The sequence below is a fragment of the Chiloscyllium punctatum genome, chromosome 20 (genome assembly GCF_047496795.1).
Source record: "Chiloscyllium punctatum isolate Juve2018m chromosome 20, sChiPun1.3, whole genome shotgun sequence".
Lineage (NCBI taxonomy): Eukaryota > Metazoa > Chordata > Chondrichthyes > Orectolobiformes > Hemiscylliidae > Chiloscyllium > Chiloscyllium punctatum.
In genome coordinates, this window is record NC_092758.1 from 55266269 (window position 1) to 55286490 (window position 20222).

At 39.3% G+C, this 20222-nt stretch overlaps 1 protein-coding gene across 1 annotated transcript in view; it reads right to left on the minus strand.

Moving 5' to 3' along the window:
• The window catches only part of pde6a (phosphodiesterase 6A, cGMP-specific, rod, alpha), a 47821-nt gene that overhangs the window by 17892 nt on the left and 9707 nt on the right, over window positions 1-20222 (minus strand). Inside the window, exons 3-13 of the mRNA XM_072590946.1 lie at window positions 16485-16574; window positions 13501-13641; window positions 13319-13393; window positions 13170-13234; window positions 10932-10998; window positions 10750-10797; window positions 9253-9402; window positions 9030-9173; window positions 8848-8913; window positions 7774-7920; window positions 3536-3643 (exon numbers count right to left, since the gene is read on the minus strand). Of these exons, the coding sequence (XP_072447047.1) occupies window positions 3536-3643; window positions 7774-7920; window positions 8848-8913; window positions 9030-9173; window positions 9253-9402; window positions 10750-10797; window positions 10932-10998; window positions 13170-13234; window positions 13319-13393; window positions 13501-13641; window positions 16485-16574 (1101 nt within the window). The remainder of the gene's footprint in view (window positions 1-3535; window positions 3644-7773; window positions 7921-8847; window positions 8914-9029; window positions 9174-9252; window positions 9403-10749; window positions 10798-10931; window positions 10999-13169; window positions 13235-13318; window positions 13394-13500; window positions 13642-16484; window positions 16575-20222) is intronic.

Below are 20222 nucleotides of genomic sequence, written 5' to 3' on the forward strand. Positions count from 1 at the left end.
TTCTAACTAGCCATTTGGACACAGAACTGGCTCAAAGGTAGAAGACAGAGGGTGGTGGTGGAGGGTTGTTTTTCAGACTGGAGGCCTGTGACCAGTGGAGTGCCACAAGGATCAGTGCTGGGCCTCTGCATTTTTTTCATTTACATAAATGATTTGGATACAAGCGTAAGAGGTAATGTTAGCAAGTTTGCAGATGATACCAAAATTGGACAGCAAAGAGGGTTACCTCAGATTACAACAGGCTCTGGACCAGATGGGCCAATGGGCTGAGAAGTGGCAGATGGAGTTTAATTCAGATAAATGCAAGATGCTGCATTTTGGGAAAGCAAATCTTAGCAGGACTTATACACTTAATGGTAAGGCCCAAGGGAGTGTTGCTGAACAAAGAGACCTTGGAATGCAGGTTCATAGCTCCTTGAAAGTGGAGTCGCAGGTAGATAGGATAGTGAAGGTGGTGTTTGGTATGCTTTCCTTTATTGGTCAGAGTATTGAGTACAGGAGTTGGGAGGTCATGTTGCGGCTGTACAGGACATTGGTTAGGCCAATGTTGGAATATTGTGTGCAATTCTGGTTTCCTTCCTATCCGAAAGATGTTGTGAAACTTGAAAGGTTTCAGAAAAGATTTACAAGGATGTTGCCAGGGTTGGAGGATCTGAGCTACAGGGAGAGGCTGAACAGGCTGGGGCTGTTTTCTCTGGAGCATAGGAGGCTGAGGGGTGACCTTATAGAGGTTTACAAAATTATGAGGGGCATAGATAGGATAAATAGACAAAGTCTTTTCCCTGGGGTGGGGGAGTCCAGAACTAGAGGGCATAGGTTTAGGGTGAGAGGGGAAAGATATAAAAGAGACCTAAGGGGCAACTTTTTCACGCAGAGGGTGGTGCGTGTATGGAATGAGCTGCCAGAGGATGTGGTGAAGGCTAGTACAATTGCAACATTTAAGGAGGCATTTGGATGGGTACATGAATAGGAAAGGTTTGGAGAGATATGGGCCGGGTGCTGGCAGGTGGGACTAGATTGGTTTGGGATATCTGGTCGGCATGGTCGGGTTGGACCGAAGGGTCTGTTTCCATGCTGTACATCTCTATGACTCTATGTGTGTAGTATCATACAAAGATCATAGGGTGATTGAACACGGTGAAGAATACGAAGTTACGGCTACAAAGAACGTGACAAAAAGTAAGTTAACATTAGATTTGAAATTTGACAGATCCATTCAGAAGTCAAATATAGCAAGGTAGAAGCTGTTCTTGAACCTGTTGGTACATGTGTTTAAACTTTTGTTAATTCTGCCTGACAGAAAAAGTTGGAAAAGATTATCATCAGGGTGCAAGTGTTCTTTGATGATGCCGGCTCCCTTTCTGAGGCAGTGAGAAGTATGCATAGAGTCATAGATAGACTGGACTGTATTCTCAACTCTCTGTAGAGCAGTTGCCATACCAAGCCATGATGCATTCAGTTAGAATGCTTTCTATGGTGCATCTATAAATGTTGGTGAGAATCCTTATGCACATGCTGAATTTCCTCAGCCTCCTGAGGAAGAAGAGGCATTGTTTTGCACCTTTATTGCTGCATTAATGTGGGTTGTCCAGGATCATTTGTGATCATCACTCCTGGGAACTTGAAACTCCCAATCATCTCCACCTCAGCTTCATTGATGTAGGTAGGGATGTGCCCTCCTCCTTGCTTCCTGAAGTCAATGATCAGCTCTTTAGTTTTGCTGATGTTGAGGGAGAGATTTTATTCTTTATGCCATTCCATCAAGCACTCGATTTCATTCCTGTATTCTGTCTTGTCATTGTTTGATGTTCGGCCTACAACGGTGATGTCATCAACAAACATGGAGATGGAGTTCTGACAAAATTTGGCCACACAGTCATGAATGTACAGAGAGTACAGTAAGGGATGAAGTACCCATCCTTGCATGATATTGGTGTTGAGGATTGTTCTGAAGGAGGTGTTGTCGCCTATCTTCACTAATTGTGATCCAGGGGTCAGGAAGTTGAGGATTCAATTGCAGAGGGTGCAGCAGAGACCAAGGTTTCTGAATTTGGAGACTAGTGTGATTGGAATTGTAGTACTGAAGTTGAAACTGTAGTCAATAAGTAGAAGCCTGACATAGGGCATCCTTATTATTGTCATTGAATCATAATTAGCTCCCAGGACTAATGGTGATGGCGATGTGCTGTATGGTGAAGTTACTTATTGCAGTGGAATAGAATTCTGATGTGTCTAAGTGACTGCAGCATCACATGGTTCCCCAGGTTTTGAGCTGATGGATCTGTTCTGAATCCATTGCATTTAGCAAGGTGTATTGCTATGGAAACTCAGTGGAAGCTGTGTGCTTTCTGAGAACTAAGAAACATTTAGGAATGTGTAATAGTCAACCTCATATGTCTGTCATCAAGAGCAGATGCATCTGTAAAATGTAGACTGGTTCAGGCTGATTGTTTTCTCATTGCCTGCCACAATGTCAATCTTGCATCTTTGTCCTTCAGGAGCCACCCAGCTCTGTCAGTGCAGTGCTACCAAGTTATTCTTGGTGATAGACAGTGAAATTCTCCACTCAGTGTGCTTTTGTCCCCTTGCTACCCTCAGTCCTTCTTTAACTGGTGTTCAACATAGAATAGCACTGACTTATCAGCTGAAGGAGGGTAATAGATGGTACTCAGCAGGAGGTTACTTTATCTCTGATGACATGAGACATCATGGGGTCTGGAATCAATTTTGGGTACTCTCCGTGCCATTGACTTCCAAATGTGCCACAGCCTCTAATGAGATAAAACATACCCAGGGATGGTGATGGAATTGCCTTGGGTATTGGCTGACAGGCATAATTCATTGAGTAGACATCAAAGAATAACTAATAACACACTTTTAACATGGACTGTGGAAGTCATTTTGTGCTGACTGTGTATTTCAGAGCAATCAATTAGGAAGAAATCTTTTCTGTTTAAAGGAAACAGGTCAAGGGATTGCCAATCAAAGCACACCGAAGAGGTCAATTCACAACTTTATTGGTATAGTGATGCTGGGAGACCCTGTTTCACAGATTTATTCAGTTTCCCAGGTCTCAGGAAAAAGGGCAGTTTAATAGAGGCAAAGACACCTTCAGAGTAAAGGTCAGATCCTTTATTGAATTGCTCATGGACCAGGAGGAGAAGCAAATTCGTCCCTAGCTGTGCAGTCCCAACTGGGATTCAGACCTGTTAAATCAGCCTGGCTTCTTGGTGTGGAACCTGTTTAGTAAAAAGCAGGTGCCAACTAACTCCATAACATGTGAGGAAACTGGGACTTGCAGCCTGCCTGAAACTTCAAACTCAATTTGTTGAGAACACTAATCCCTGACAATATCAAGGTTAACGAGTCCTTTTATAATTCACAGACCGAGTAATTTAATTCAGATTTGAGGGTTATGTGGGAACAAGCAGGGAGAGACAATATAGATGCAAATAAGCTGAACAACATGCTTATGTGCTATAACCATCCTACAATTTCATATTTCGTCTGTAGACCTAAGAAGGTAAGTTCTTACCATGAGAAGGGCAAACATGGTGTGCCCAACATTGAACCCATGCCGCCAGTTGTGATAGGTGATTTTTCTGTATCCTTTACTTAGAGAATAAATGAAACGGACCAATACCTGTCGCATAACAAAAAGCTTTGTGACTAATTTACTCGAAACAAAATGTTAGTTTTGTGATGAGTTTTTCTTCAAGCTGGTTACAATTGCTGCAATTTCACTTCATTTTACAAAATCACCAAGTTATTTTCTATTCAAATGTAAATTTCAAAAGCAATAGTGACTTCAGGCTGAACTTTCATTTTTGTTTGACATAAATATTTTTGTTGGTGTCAAAACAGAGAAGGAAGGCCTTTGAGAATAGTGGATATGATCAAATTCTGGATTTCCTGTTGATATCTCTATCCCCAGCAATTTTCAACAGCAACTATAAGAGTCTGGGTCACACGCTCACAAACAGCACCCCCAACATTGCTGGCTGTATTTTGGGGTTGAGCTTTTAAGACTTGCTCTTCATCTTATCTCTAAAACTTTCCTGGAATCAAGAAGGGTTTTGCGTCAGACAAGATGCATGGTTCCCCAGAGAATTCATAAACTGGTATAGAAACAACAAGTCATATAATAACACTAGCAACCCTTGAACTACTCATCAAATTTAAAAACATCATTAAAAAATCCCTTGTGTGTATTCCCAACCAATTATCTTTAGTGTTATCAAGGAAAATCAAAGTGTTAGAAACAAATTGTACTTTCTCGTGCCAAAGGACACTCAAGGAAGTATAAAAGAGCACATCATCAGGTTGAGCTCTCAGAAGATAAGGGATCAGGCAGATATGATGGAATCCTAGAACAGGCCCTTCTTTCTACGTTTAATGTATGGGCTCAGTAACCAAGTCTACCACCCACTTGGACGGGGCAGTAATGAAGGTTACCAGGAGGAACATTAGCTGAGAAACTGGGCACCACACCTTCATCTGCATTTACATTTGGATCAGGTGTAATTCATGATTGGGGAGGAAGGAAGTGTTTTGTGATGGTTTTAGGCCTCAGTAACTAGTTTCTCTGTTGTTTCCTTTGAACCTCCTCGTTGGTCTGGGGTGGTGAACAAAGAAAGAACATTTACATTTAAACCCAACCATTTCAGAGATCACTTCAGTACAGAAACAAAAAATACATTTTATTGCTGGAAAATGTTAAAAATATAAAGAATACAGAGCAAATTACAATAACCTTGATTACATAATACCATAAGATACCTGAGCTGAATAAGACTATTTAGCCCATCGAGTCTACTTTGTCATTTAATCATAGCTGACATGTTTCTCAACCCTATTCACCTGTCCTTTGCCTATAACCCTTGATGCCCTTACTAATCAAGAACCTATCAATCTCTGTCTTAAAGGCACTCAATGATTTGGCCTCAGCAGCCTTTTGCAGCAATGAGTTCCATAGATTCCCCACCAACTGGCTGAAGAAATTCCTCCTCATTTTAGTTTTAAAAGGTTGTCCCTTCACTCTGAGGCTGTGCACCTCAATCTTAGTCTCTCCTGTGTGTAGAAACATTTTCTGCACATCCATTCTATCCACTCCTCTCAATATTTGGTAAGTTTCAATGCGATCCCCTTCATCCTTCTAAACTCCGTTGAGAACAAACCTAGAGTTTTTAACTGGTCATCATATGCCAAGCTCTTCATCCCTGTAAATCTCCACTGGATCTCTAGATACATGACCCATAATGTTCCAACTATGGTCTGAGCAGAGCTTTATACAGCTTTGGCAGTGCATTTCTGCTTTTGGCTGTATTGTTAATGTATCATGTGAATAGTTGTAGTCCCAATACAGTCCTTGTAGAACTCCATTAGTAACTAACTGCCATTCTACTTTCTGCCAGTCAGCTAATCCTTTATTCATATCAATACCTTGCCCCTAACATTGTGGGTTCTTTTCTTATTTAGCAACATGCTATTCAACACCTAGTCAAAGGCCTTTTAGAAATCTAGATAGATCATATCCACTGTCTCCCCTTTGTCTAACTTGCTTGTTACTTTCTGAACGAATTTTAACAGATTTATCAGACATGATCTCCACTTGACCAAGCCATACAAACAAAGCCTTTTTTACCATGCACTTTCAAGTACTCTACAATCTCATCCTTAATAATAGATTATAGAATATTACCAGTGATTTGGGTCAGGTTAACTAGCCTATTGTTTCCTGCCTCCTGCCTCCCTCCCTTCTTAAACAGGGATGCTACATTAGTCATTTTCTAGTCCTCTGGGACCCTTCCTGACACCAGTGATTCCTGAAAAATCACCAGCAATATTTTTGCAATTTCCTCAGCTATCTCCTTGAGATCTCTGGAGGATAGTCCATTTGGTCCAGGTGATTTATCCACTCTCAGACTTTTCAGCTTCCCCAGAACCTCCTCCTTAGCAATTACCACTACACTTACCACTGCCCCAAATCTCTTTAAGTTCTGGTATGCTGCTGATGATTTTCACTGTGAAGACTGATGCAAAGTATCTATTCAGTTTTTTTTTAGATTAGATTAGATTACTTACAGTGTGGAAACAGGCCCTTCGGCCCAACAAGTCCACACCGCCCCGCCGAAGCGCAACCCACCCATACCCCTGTATTTACCCCTTACCTAACACTACGGGCAATTTAGATTGGCCAATTCACCTGACCTGCACCTCTTTGGACTGTGGGAGGAAACCGGAGCACCCGGAGGAAACCCACGCAGACACGGGGAGAATGTGCAAACTCCACACAGACAGTCGCCTGAGGTGGGAATTGAACCCAGGTCTCTGGCGCTGTGAGGCAGCAGTGCTAACCACTGTGCCACCGTGCCGCCTTTTAAACAGGATTAGATTCCCTATAGTTCGGCCCAACAAGTCCACAGCGACTCTCCGAAGTGTAACCCTCCCAGACCCATTTTCCTCTGACTCATACACCTAATACTATGGGCAATTTAGAATGGCCAATTCACCTGACCTGTACATCTTTGGACTGTGGGAGGAAACTGGAGCACCCGAAGGAAACCCACATAAACACAGGGAGAATGTGCAAACTCCACACAGACAGTCACCCGAGGCTGGAATCGAACCTGGATCCCTGGTGCTGTGAGACAGCAGTGCTAACCACTGAGCCACCGTGTCACCGCCTCAGTTCTTTTAGCATTTCTTTGCTCCCCATCACTAATTCTCCAGCCAGAAAAAAAATATTTTCTTTCAGTATTTGCTGCTGACTCCTCACTAATTTCCAACACATTGTATAATTTTTATTTTGCTTTTATGCTGTTCCTGGCTTCACAAGTTAACCATGATTGCCTCATCCTCCCCTTAGTATGCTGCTTCTTCACTTGTATGAATTTCTGCTGTGCCTCCTAAATAACCACCAAAAATTGGTACTTTAGCTGTTTCACCATCTTCTCTGCTAGCTCCCTTCCAATCAACTCTCACCAGCTCTTTATAGTTACCTTACTCAATTGTAATACAATTACATCTGATTCAAGCTTTTCCCTCTCAAACTGCAGGGTGAGTTCTATAATATTATGGTTACTTCCCACTAGGGGTTCCTTCACCTTAAGCTCCTTAATCATCTGCCTCATTACATGTCACCAAATTTAGAACTGCCTGTTCCATAGTGGGCTGTACCACAGGTTGCTCCAAAAACATCATCTTGTAGACATCTCAAGTATTCCTTTTCTTGACATCTGCTACCAACTTGATTTTCCCAGTCCACTTCCATATTGAAGCCCACCATCCCAATGATTATTGTAATAGTTCCTTTCTTACATGCCTTTCCTATCTGCTGATTTATTTTCTTCCCCATATCCTGACTACTGCCAGGAAGCCTGTACACAACTCCCATTAGGAACTTTTTCCCTTTGCAGTTCCTTCTATGAAAAACATCATTTTAAAATATTTTTTCCATCATAAATCTAGTGGTTTTGGGGTGCTCTAACTCATCAACATCCAATAACCTTAACTAAAGAATGCCAATGCAAAAATTCACACATTGTTCCTTACATTGGAGATACTAGACACTATGGTGTTTTAACAATGATGTTGCAAAAGCCTTACTGAAGGAAAAAGGCTATAATCTGCTAAAATACATGTTCTTACAAAATGCATTGACTTTTTGCATATTGAGCAAAGTGCATAACGTGCCTGTCAATAGACTGGAATACAGTAACCCTATTTTATCACATTTAATTGGTTGCAGTGTAAACAAACAAAATGACTCACCGCCTGTGGTATGTGGAACTTATCAACCACACCAAGTTCATAATACATCTGTATTCCACATTTCACAAGGTCCAATGGAGACCATTCAAAATCACAAAAGTGGAACTCATAGAGTTCTGCTTCCTCAGCATCTGGAAGTTCTTCAGCCTTAAAAATAATACAAAAACAAAAGATATGAATTATAATAATTAACAATATGGTGGAATTTCTGAGCATCTCACAATCCTGACTTTGAATGGACCACCTGTACTTCACTGTTGCTGAGTCAAAAACTGGAACTCCCTTCCTGCACTCCAAGGATGGCAGCAGCAAACCAAGAGGGTGAACCATCACCACTAGCTCCAGGGCAGCTAGGGGTGTACAATAAATGAAAACCTAGCTAGCAATGCCAATATCTCATGAACAAATAAATAAAATTGATCAAATATAGAGAAACGAGAGTTATACTCATTTTTAGAAGATCTTTTCATCTCCATATGGATCTTGAGATCTTCTCATAGTAGAAACCACGTGACTGGCTATAGGGGTGCCAAAGAGGGCAGGAGAGGGTATGAGGGATTAGTGCTTAGCGAGTTTAATATCTTCTAAAAAGCCTAGGACAAAATCCCAGAGAACTGAAGTGGGGTTTCTAAATATTCCGCCTCAGCATTTAACTACTCACATGGCCAACTCTGCTCTGATTTCTGGGTCGGATGGCTTGATTTTGCAACTGCCCCCATGAAGGAGAAATTGCATTTAGAGGTGCTTTTTACTGATGTCAGCAGAATGAGATGAGAAATCTCTCAACTTGTGCTATCTTAAAATCGTGCACTAAGTATCACTCTTCCGTAAACTGACCATAGCCAAGGGAGTAGGAACAAGTTCAAAGAAAAGAAGAAAATTTTCCTTTTTTGAAAAGAAGATGCATAGTCTTTGCTGTTCGTTATTTAGAGAAATTATTTAAAGTATTCTTAAAGTTATGTTTTTGTTGAGTGTTTCTTCAGTCTTTTTATTTACTTATTGCAAAAGATACATCTTAAACATAAGAAAAGAATGAGATAGTGTATAACTATAAATCCAGAATGGTTCACTCACCAAGATTTCCTGAAGATCTTCTTCCTCACACTCATCGGGTTCTCTATCAAAGCATTCTCTAGTTTTCTGACAAATATAATGTTGTTAGTGATTTGTTTCTGGAATCATAGCATTGCTGGAAATTTAATTTCAATATGATATAATATTGCTGAACAAAGTTCATTAACTTTTTTCCAACATACCAGGATATCTTGTATTTCATCTTTAGAGCATTTAACATGATAGTTCACCATATCTTGTGCAATATCTTTCCTATTTTCTAATTTGTTCATTTTGTCATATGTATCCGTGTTCAAAACAGACCACCCAAGGAATTGTGTCAAGGCCTACAAAAGATAAAGACTTGTAAATATGCAGTATCCTGTAGTCTGATTATGATTCCAAAATTACCAGATTGAAACTTACTTCCATCAAAGTTTCATCCATTTCATCAAATGGTTTTCCATCCTTTCTATTATAAAAGGTGGCAACTCCAACAATCTCCTCTTTCTTGTTTACTATTGGCATCGATAGCACATTTTTAATTGTCCATCCCAAACTATCAAGTGGCTCTTTCTGTAAATGTGAATAGAATGGATTTAAACTATACACATGGATTTGTGGCTTATCCATAGTATATCTGGCAAACTGATCTATGTATGTTCACTTGAGTTCAGTCAATCTATGCAAGCTCCAATAAATTTATACAGAACCATTGGGTTGGTTTTAGTCCTAACATTGTGGCATTCACTGGTCGTCTGGACAAGTTGGGCAAAGGATATGTTTCCATGCTGCATGACTCTATGATTCTATGTCATTTGGGATCTGGTACGGGTCTGTCATGGTCAGTTGAACCTAATGACATGGTGGTTGGCCAATGAATGCAGGTGATGTGGGCTTGCCACTGGATAACATGGCAAGGAGCAGCTCAAACAGTCATTGACCATCAAGAATCCTGCACCACCTAATGACTTTGAGCTGGCAGCATATTTAAAGGGCAAATCAGCCTTGTGCTGCATTATCTTGCAGACCTTTTAAGAATTGCTCTGTAGGTTTTAATTTCCAGCACCTAAATTCTTGTTGCTCCAACACAAAAATACATGCCGTTATCCAAGAAGACGACTCCTCTGATGTCATGCCAGATCATTTGATGTGTCAAACCGAGGTCAGAAATGTCACAGTACAACCATTACATCTCCTCCAGTGCTCAAAAATATAAAAAAAGACAGGATAGATGCTTCCCACACTGCCATTACTTCTTTATTTCCTTGCAGGCAGCCCTACAGCTATCTTCACCCGACAGCCTCAAATTTATGATGCCATTTTAAGGGATGGATTACATTATTTGAGCTGCTCCTTACCATGTAATCCAGTAGCAAGCCCACATCACCTGCATTGATTGGCCAATCACCATGTCATTAGGTTCAACTGACCCTTACCAAATTTTGGACCCAATATGTCCAGGCTCTGAATTTTCTTTCCTGAGGCTGCATCCCTCAGAGAACCTGCTCAGCAAATTTACACACAGTGTAAATATTTCCCAAAATCAATCCAGTAGCCTGTGAGTCAATCCGCAGCAAGTCCACACAGTGAGTGGTGGACCCCACACATAAATTGCTAGCTTTCACTGGATAGGTAACTGAAGATACGAGAGACACATGTAAGTTTAACTGAGTTGCAGAAGCAGGATTAAAATATGCCAAATTGCAATTAATAATATATAAGGCAATTAAGCAAATCAATGAGCCAATGAATGGGATTCCTGCTCTATTGCCTTCCCAATACTGACTTAATTGCTTACAGCTTTCCATCATCACGAATCTGATGCATGGACACCCGCACAATTCCCTGGGCCCAATCATCATCTTGCCCATTCTAGCAGGCTTGACAACTGCCCATCATTTTCTCTTTGCATTTACCTACCTGAAATTCAAAGAATTCATCTGCAGCTGCATTCATAATGTTGCATATCTGGAGAAACATGAAATACAGACAATTTTCCCCCTTAGTCTCAGTCAACATATATTGATAGAACAACTTGCTTTAATGTAATACTAAAGCACAGCAAGGTTCTGTTGTGTCTACTGTTGGGGTACAAAACTTACAAGGCTGGTTTCTGCAACATACGATGGTAACCCACTAACTAGGGCCCAATGGTCTGGAGGAGGGTTCCTGAAAAAATAAATTATCTAAATTAGAGGAAACCATTTAAGTTGAAAAAGTAATTGCAGTAACTTCCTCTTAATAACAACATCTAATATCAGAAATATAAGCGCTGGCCCTCTGGTGGGCACCTTTCCAGTAACAAACATCTATTCCCCCAGTGATAGGGCAATGAGGAGCAATTAGCTGTTGATTGTTTGGTGCCTCTTGATTGGGTGGCTGTTTGGAATTTTGACTTCTCAGGTCCTTGATACCAAGACCCACTGTTGGCCATGAAAGTCTCTGAATGACACTTAATAAAGCAAGCTATTCCAAAAAGAGGCGACGCTGGGCTCTCACTGTTTCTCTGGCTCTTTGGAGAGAGCACAAATACCTGGATTAAATTCTGTCCTTCCTATGTGAGGAAACAGAGAGATTGCAATAAAAGGGACAGAATAGAATGGATTGAACTGAAGACGGGTGAGGAAGAACAGAGGTCAACATTTTTCTTTGGACTTGAATACATTGCAGCTATTCTAATTTTTCTACAAATTAAGATAAGAGAGATGGGCATGAATGGAAAGCAATTGAGAAAAAGAGATGATTTTATTTAGAAACTAAGAAATTAACATTTATATTGCACTATTTACAGTGTCAGGACATTCCAAAGAAATTTTAAAGCCTTGTCACTGTTGCAATATAGACAGTCATGGTTGTTAGTTTATATACAAAATCCCCTGGACAACAGTTGGAAACATACAGGACTTCTTTCAGTGATATTAGTAAAGGAAGGAAGGTTGAGTAGGGTGGCAAAAGAACTCCCCCATCCTCCCAGAAAATGGTGCAAAAAACCAAATCATCTGAGAGAGCAGTTGGGATCTCAGCTTAACATCTGTCTTAAAGGACCTGTCTCCGAGCCTTGCACCGAAATGCAAAAATTATTGAATGGATTTGAAGACAAGAATGCTACTGCTGAACCAAAGTTGACATTGAAAAGATTGGCAATGAAAAGAACATGCAGGGGGAATGCATGTCTATGGGAATGAATTAATAACATTTTCCTGCAGTGGACCTATTAATTACAAGACATTCAAACCACTCTTCTGTTGAAAGGTTTCATTTATAATTTTTTTTGTATTTTGAACACAGAATTTATTACCAAGGGCCAATCACATAATATTGGACAATAACAACTTGTATCTAAAATAATGATTTTAATGGAATATTACATCCTAAAGTACTTAACAGGAGTGTTACAAAGCAAAAATTGAACACCACACCATATAAGCAGATATCAATTCAGGTGACCCGAATCTCAGTCAAAGGTATAGGTTTTAAAGGGTGTCTTAAAACTTGAGATTTGGAGAGGTTTAAGGAGCAATTTCCAGAACTTATGGTCTTGACAAATAAAAACATGGTCGTCAGTGTGATATGAATAAAATTGGGCTTGTCTAAGAGGCCTCTAATTAATGAAGTACAGAGATTATTACAGAGGTTTGTGGGACTGAATGACATTTTAGGATAGGTAGAAGTGATGCACGAAAGTATTTTAAAACGCAAACGAGAAAAAACAAAGATTGAGGTAGTGTTTAACTGGTCAGTGAGCACAGGGGCATGGGTAAATGGGAGTGGGTACAAATTACAATGCAAGCAGTGGGGTTTTGAATGACTCAAGTTTACCAAAATGTGGTCTCTTTAAATAGACCTAATAAATCCAGATTTCTTTCCTCTGTGAAATATAACTTGTCTCTTTGCAGGTGTGTATGTGTCCTTTCCCTTTGCTTCATCCATATTAAGGTAACCAGCTGACTGTACAGTTTTAGCTGTTGTGTAAAGCAGCAGGCCTTTCTGACATTGGTTAATACCATCAGGAGGGGAATGAGGCCTTTAAGTAGTTATTGCTTGCTCACATAGGGTCTCAATTGCTAGTGGGATGGGAGATTTGACCATGGGTCTTCCTGCTCAGAATATAGTTCTGAGAGAGATGGAAAGGTGGTGACATCCAGGTATGCTTTATCCTGCTTCCAAGCTCACCAATGAGAACAGAAGATTCTATCTAAATATCCAATTAAATTACTTCTGCCCATTCTATTTTCTGATTTTTCTTTTCTCTGAATCCAAATGTGGATCTGAGAAGTAACTTGAATCAACTCTGAACAGTGTATCCATTTCTCAACTTTTTATTGAACAGAGAGACTTACGGGATGACTTTAATTTCCTCTTTTCCATGAAGGATGTAATCAATTATTTTGTAGAAGTTTATTTCCTATAGATAAAAACAAAATACGTAAGAATAAAAATGTCAAAACAAAAGTAATATCTTTTGAATGAAATGAATTGTAAAATATACCCTTCCATCTGGAGTTCTTGGACCATCGTATGGTGGTACTTCACCCATTTGTACTGGCCAAAGATCAAAAAATTCCTGCAATAAAAATTACAAAATCAAAATGAAAATAAAGTTACCTGAACATAACTCATAACCAAGTCAATGCTGCCATATTTGAAGTACTGATGCAAAAATTACAAGACCTTTTCCTTTGTCATGTCCAGGAGCGCAACCGAATATCTGTCACAGTTCAGAAAGGCTCGCACAGTGTAAAGGGCTTTGTGAAATTGACGCTCAATATCAGTAAGTTCTTCAAATACTTTGCTTGCAGACCATAAGAGAACCTGTGAAATAAATGTTTCTACACTCAATTGTCTAGACAAGAATGTTAACACATTTCCTGTGATACGCAAGACTAGACGTTCATCGGAGTCAACTTGTAAGATGTATGTTTTGAAAAAGCTTTTGAAAAAGGTAAGAGTTCTGAAGGTGCTAAAGTTGATGTTGCATCAAGGTCCAAACAATATGATGATATCACACAGCCTTCTGGTGAGGCAAGTGAAGGACTGCGTGCATTACCAATTGGAGCTGATGTGTTTTGCACAGGTCCTGATAATCCTAATTTATTATGCCTAGTTAATTAATGCAGATTATATCTATTGTCATTATACAATAAATGGCTTTCTTATATAAGAATGTTTTTCTGTTTAAACCATCCCTTACCATGGATGATTAGTTTATCCCTTGATTCAGCACAGTGAAAGGAGAATACACCAGATAATGTTATTTTGATGTAGTAAGTTTCCATTCATCTGTTACAAGTTTCATTTATTCATTTATTTGCTTTTTTTTTACAGTGTCCCATCCAGGGCTACTTAACTTAATTTTGTGTTGTTTAAAAGAATAAAGAACGACTGATGATAGTGAACTATCAAACGAGAATATAACAGAAACAGTTGTCTTTGGCAAAGAAGCGGTATAGCAATAGTGCTGATTGCCAGTAATAAGTAATTGAAGTAATTGCCAGTAATTGAAGTAATAATAAAATTTTCTTCTAATGAAATTGGAGGTCAAATTGAATGTGTTGCCAATTGTGACAAAGGCCAGGAAAAACTAGATGCTAAAGTTATTTCAGCAGGATTGGGAATTTAGTGACAGTTGCAGTTCATTATAAATAGATGTTACACAATACATTTTAAAAATAATCATAGAGAAAGAAACCCACACCCTCACCCCTTAACCAGAGCAAGAAACTTTAGCTTTTAGTTGTATAGATCATGTACAAATTTACTGGAGGACCTCACAATAGCACCTACTAAACCTGTGAAAACTACCATGTAAAAGATCACAGACAGCCAATGCATGGGAATACTATTGCCTGCAAGTACTTCCCCAAGTTACACACCACACTGATATGAATCTATATTTCACTGCTTGGCTGTCATTGTGTCACAACACTGAAATACTCTCCTTAACCTTACTGAGTTTGTACCTTTACCAGATGAACTCCAGCAGGTCAAGAAGGCAGCTCATCACCACATTCTAAAGGATAATTAGGAAATAGCAATAAATTTTAGGCTTGCACACAATGCTCACACCCTATGAACAAATTATAAAATTAGCTACTCGATGTAATGCACCTCTACAGAGGTTAAGGAAAAAAATTGCCATCCTTACCTGGTCAGGCCTACATTTAAATCCAGACCCACAGCAATGTGATTGACTCATAATTGTCTGTCAGGGCAATTAGGGATGAGCACATACAGCTGAGGGTGCATAAGATATTCCTGACAGGAAGGAGGTACAAGGATAATCAATGGTGAATTTTCCTTATTACTATCAATTATTGGGATATGTGTTGACTTGGCATACATTACAAACCTATTTGTTCAGCTACAAAAGACATGTTTTTCCATATACTGTACTCTCAGGTACATCCCCTTCAGTGGAAACATGATTTTTTTCTCATTAAAGATCAGCCTCATACTTTCATGCCAAAAAAGTGATGGGGTACACTCCTCCAGCCTTGTTTGCCATTCATAAGAACATGGTTGATCTGATTGTAAACTCAAATACACATTCCTGCCTACCTGATAAACATTTAGCCCTTGATAAAACAAGAATTTATCTTATTCTGTCTTCAAAATAATAAAGAACACTGCTTCCACCAACGTTTTAGAAGGAGTCTTCCAAAGACTCACAGGAAAGAAAATTGTCTCATCTGTTTTGAACGAGTGACCCCTGCTTTTTAAACGGTGAGCCTTAGTTCTAGATTCTCTCATGAAAGAAAATATCCTCTCCACATCTAACCCATCAAGACTCCTTAGGATCTTGTATATTTCAACCAAATCACTTCTTACTGTTCTAAACTCCAGTGGATACAGTTTTCCTCAGCAGATAATCCTCTCCCAACCCGACCATCCCAGGTATTAGTCAAATAATCCTTCTTTGAACTGTCTTCAACACATCTACATCCTTCCTTAGATAAAGTGTCTAAATCTGTACATAGTGCTCCAGGGGAGGTTTCATCCACACCCTATATAATTAAAACATAACCTCCTTACTTTCATATTCAAATCCTGTTGTGATCAACAATAACATACTATTAAATTTCCCAACTGCTTACTATTCCAGCATGTTAATGTTTTATTTGTGATGCTTGCACTAGGGTACCTGCATCTCAGAACTCTGTGATATCTCACCATTTAGATAAGATAGCATTTTAAATTTTTTTCCTGTCACAATGGACAATTTCACATTTTCACATTGTATTCCATTTGCCGAAATTTGCCCATTCCCTGAAACGACCTATATCCCTTTGAATGACTTTATGTTCTCTTCACAACATATATAACCTTTAATTCTAAGACTATTCTGCAAAAGTCTGTTATGTGAAGTAGCTACTTTTATTTATCTTTTAAAATGTAGTGTTGAAAACATAGTTACACAAAACTATATGATGCACAGAGCCCCCACCTCCAATTTCCATCAATTGCACTGTGGATTCAATTGCCCACCCACTGTCTGATATAACTGTCGTCAACTTACAACTCAAACTATTTCCAAGTACTATGTTCCTATGTTCAAACAAACAACCTTTACATTTATTGTAAATAGTATTATTAAGTCATTGATTAAGTTGTATAAGTACCTATGTTGTATTTTTTACATTCCCATTTAACTTTACCTGCCCTTTCCTGGTTTCACACCCATGGAGGTAATTCAGATGATAGATCTTGAGTGTTAGGTTGAGAAAATTGAGATACTTCAATAAAATCTGAAAATAAAATTGAGATTATTTTCAAAATACTAGACAAAAATGAAGAAACTTAGGTCTCATGTTTCTACCATTGTACTTATCCTGAACTTCAGTGCTGAATTTTCATGGAGTTGGAATGATACTGAAGCCTTTTAAAATTGGCAATGGGGCACAATTTCAGAGTTCCTGGCCCATTCTCAACATTTGCTTGGATGTCATAAAGACACAGACAGTGAGCCCACAATCTACACTCTCAAACAGATTAGTTCTATGTGGGAAAAACATCTCTGTAATTTTCATGGATTCAAACTAGCTTCTCCATAACCAGCTTCTCCATACATAGCCACACAGAGGAGTCATGAATCATAGTTTGATTTTGGGAAATTTTTGAAAGGCAAGGCCAAAAGGTCTTCTCCATACCTTCTACATTCCAATCAATACCAACCCATGATCCCAACCATTCTGAAAGCCCCTTTTACTCACTAGACTAACTCATGACCCTGGCCACTCCACATTGTCCCTCATGCTATCCATGCCATTTCCAAGCTCATTCACCTAATATGCATTATGTACCTTGTCCAGTAAGCTGTATACAAACTAATGGAACTAGGGAGCTGCTGAGAGGAAAGTAGAAATTCATAAAATCTATGTTGAAACAGAAATTGCTGTTCCTGGAACCCCATAAAAGTATCAGTTAGATCATTAAGGTAGCAATAACAGAGACTTCAAACATGTCACAGTCCTTAAACTTGTCCAAAAACCATTGAAGCATTGATATAAGAGATCACAGAAAGAATACCTTGCTACAGCTATATTAAATATGTTAATGAAGCAAAGTATCAATGCACTTCCATTATCAAAACAGATTCCTGATGAAGGGTTTTTGCCCGAAACATCAATTTTCCTGCTCCTCGGATGCTGTCTGACCTGCTGAACTTTTCCAGCACCACTCTAACCTTCACTCTGGTCAGTATCACAGCCATGCTTGGTGATAAGAAATTGGATTGCAATACAGAAAACTACATGGTTAGAGGAAAGCAGCAAGGTTTTATCTTTGCAACTCAGGATGATCTGAGAAAAGCAAGTTGTCTTTACTGTTGACAGCAGGTCCTGATGATGCTTTCCTGTGTTCCAACCAGATCTGGCAGTGAATGGCTAAACAAATCGTATGCCAGCTGCGGAAATATTTTGGAGAACAGTGAATGAAAAGTAAACAATTGAATTTTGACAGTAAAGTTAAGCTATTACACTGAAATAGCAATGAATAAAATGCAGATAACTTGAACTCTGGCTGCAGAGAAGTTGTCTTCTGTTCCAGCCTGCAGAACTCTATATGCTACGTCACTGAGTATTCAAAGGTTTTTCTTTGACATTTACAAGCAAATCAGTTTTAATTGCAGCTTGCTTAGCTGTCTTGAAGCCGTGCCTAACACAACTTTATGAGTGGGTTGTGATTCAACTTGTTATGATTTTACTGTAGCTAAACAGGGGATAGTATTATATCCCAAGGCTGGTCACAAAAGAAGGTAAAGGTGGGAGAGGGAAAATGAATGTGAATGGAAAACAAATTAGGGAAGTGGTCAGAGATGTCTTTACCATGTGATTAATACAATGGGAGTAGTGAGACCATGTGAGATGGAAGACCGGGGACTGTCCATAAGGGATATATTAACAGAGAAGCATAAGAGGACAGTGAACTCAAAGAAGAGAAACATGATGATATGAATGCAGCTGAAACTCCTGATGAGAAGTTTCTCAGTGCAGAGACTTAGCAAGGGAAGTCATGAAGGTAGCTCAGTTTGAAAATTGGCATGGTACTTGGCTGGGCAGTAGAGAAAGAACGTTTTACACCAGAACCAAGAGGAATGGGACAAGATGAGATGCTGAAAAGACATAGAAAGAGCCAGGTGACAAACCAAAGTGTCATTTGCCAATAAGACTCACACTATCACCATTGCCAGCATCACTAACATAAAGGTCTGGGCAAGGAAAGTGTGGAAGATAAAGGCAGAGCAGTTTAGGCAGTAGCTGACATCAATCCTCAGCCAAGCTTCCATCAAGGCCATGATATTAACTCAATCGTCAACTATAAGTTGAGAAAGAACTGGAACTGACCTGGTACCTTAATATATTTGTAACATCCTGGCATCACATAATTGTAAATACCCTTAATCTATTTTAGCAGAGTGAAACCAAAATATGTATTCTACCAACTGTCTGATATCATTTGAAGGATAATTCCTCAAAAGTTAGCCTTTCGCTAATTCTTTCAACCTTGTCACAAAAGCAAGTTGCACAAAATGAAAAGGTAAAATTACTGGAGTCAGCACAACATATGTGGAGAACTGCATCCTCTAGAGGAGAAGGTCAAGTATTTGCCAGGAATTTTTTTTTACCTTTGGATCAAAATAATGACAACAAGGAAGGGCATGTTGACGATAAGACCATAGAAAAGATTTCGGACCAAGATCTTCATTTATGTTCTGCTACCTTGGTCTCCATGACAACATCGTCTCTATCACATGCTTTCACATTCATCTGTCAATTCAAAAACTTTCTCCTGGGACTTTCTTAATCATTCAGAACACAAGTGAGCAAGAAGGGTGTGGAGTGATCGAGAAAACACAGACCAGCAAGCTACTTGTACCTCTAATTTGAAAGTTACAAATTTGATAAATTAGATATTTCAGGAAAACCAAGCGTATACACAGACACTGGGACAACCTCTCAGCATGCCTGACAATTGACACCTGTGACTATCATCTGTGAAAGTATCAAGGAAACAGAAGGAACAAGAATAGGCCATTCAGCCCATTGGTCCTGCTCCAGTATTTAATACAATCATGGCAAATCAATACTTCAAAACCTTTTATCGACTCTACCCCCTTTATGTCATTGATAATCAAACATTAGTTTCTACTTAAGGTATACTTTCTGCTTATTAAAAGAATCTGTGCAGCATGTGGCATTTGCAGCTGTAACCATTCTTCATCTCCACAGCTATCAGGAATCAGTTAGTCTACCAAGATAGATTGAAGCCTGGTTGTAAGTGCAGGCCAGATCAGACTGCATCCTGCATATGGATATCTGAGAGCCAGGGTGTGACCATTGGCTAAGTGCATCGGGATTAGAAAGCAGTAATAAACCAACAAGCCTGTTGGTCAGTGAGGAAAGATATATGACTCAATAAAATGGAGAGAGCAGGAGTAGACGTAGGAAAAGCTTCCTTTTCTCAGCCCGAGAGAACTACTCAAACAGTGAACAGGAAGCAATGCTGCTGAGGCACAACTTCAAAATATGTAGTCAGCAACAGCTCCCTCCTATTATCAAACTGCAATAAAAGAAATGCCAAATCAACCTTGTGAGACTTTCTTATCAAATGAATGGTCTACCCTGGGAGCATCTCTAGAATGGGTGGAAAAAGGCTAAGTTCGACAGCTGGGTGAAAAGAAAAACAATGTGGTGTAGGAATAGTTATCTTTGGTGCCTTGGAGGCAAAATTTATGGTCTTCACAACTTCAGTGATGATCAAAGCTATTTTATAGATATTTAAATACCCTCAAATACATCAGATAATATATTGAGACAAGGCCCTAGCCAGTAATGAAAACTACACTATAATCATTATGGGACAGAAAGCTATTAACATTGTCATCTAATTCATCT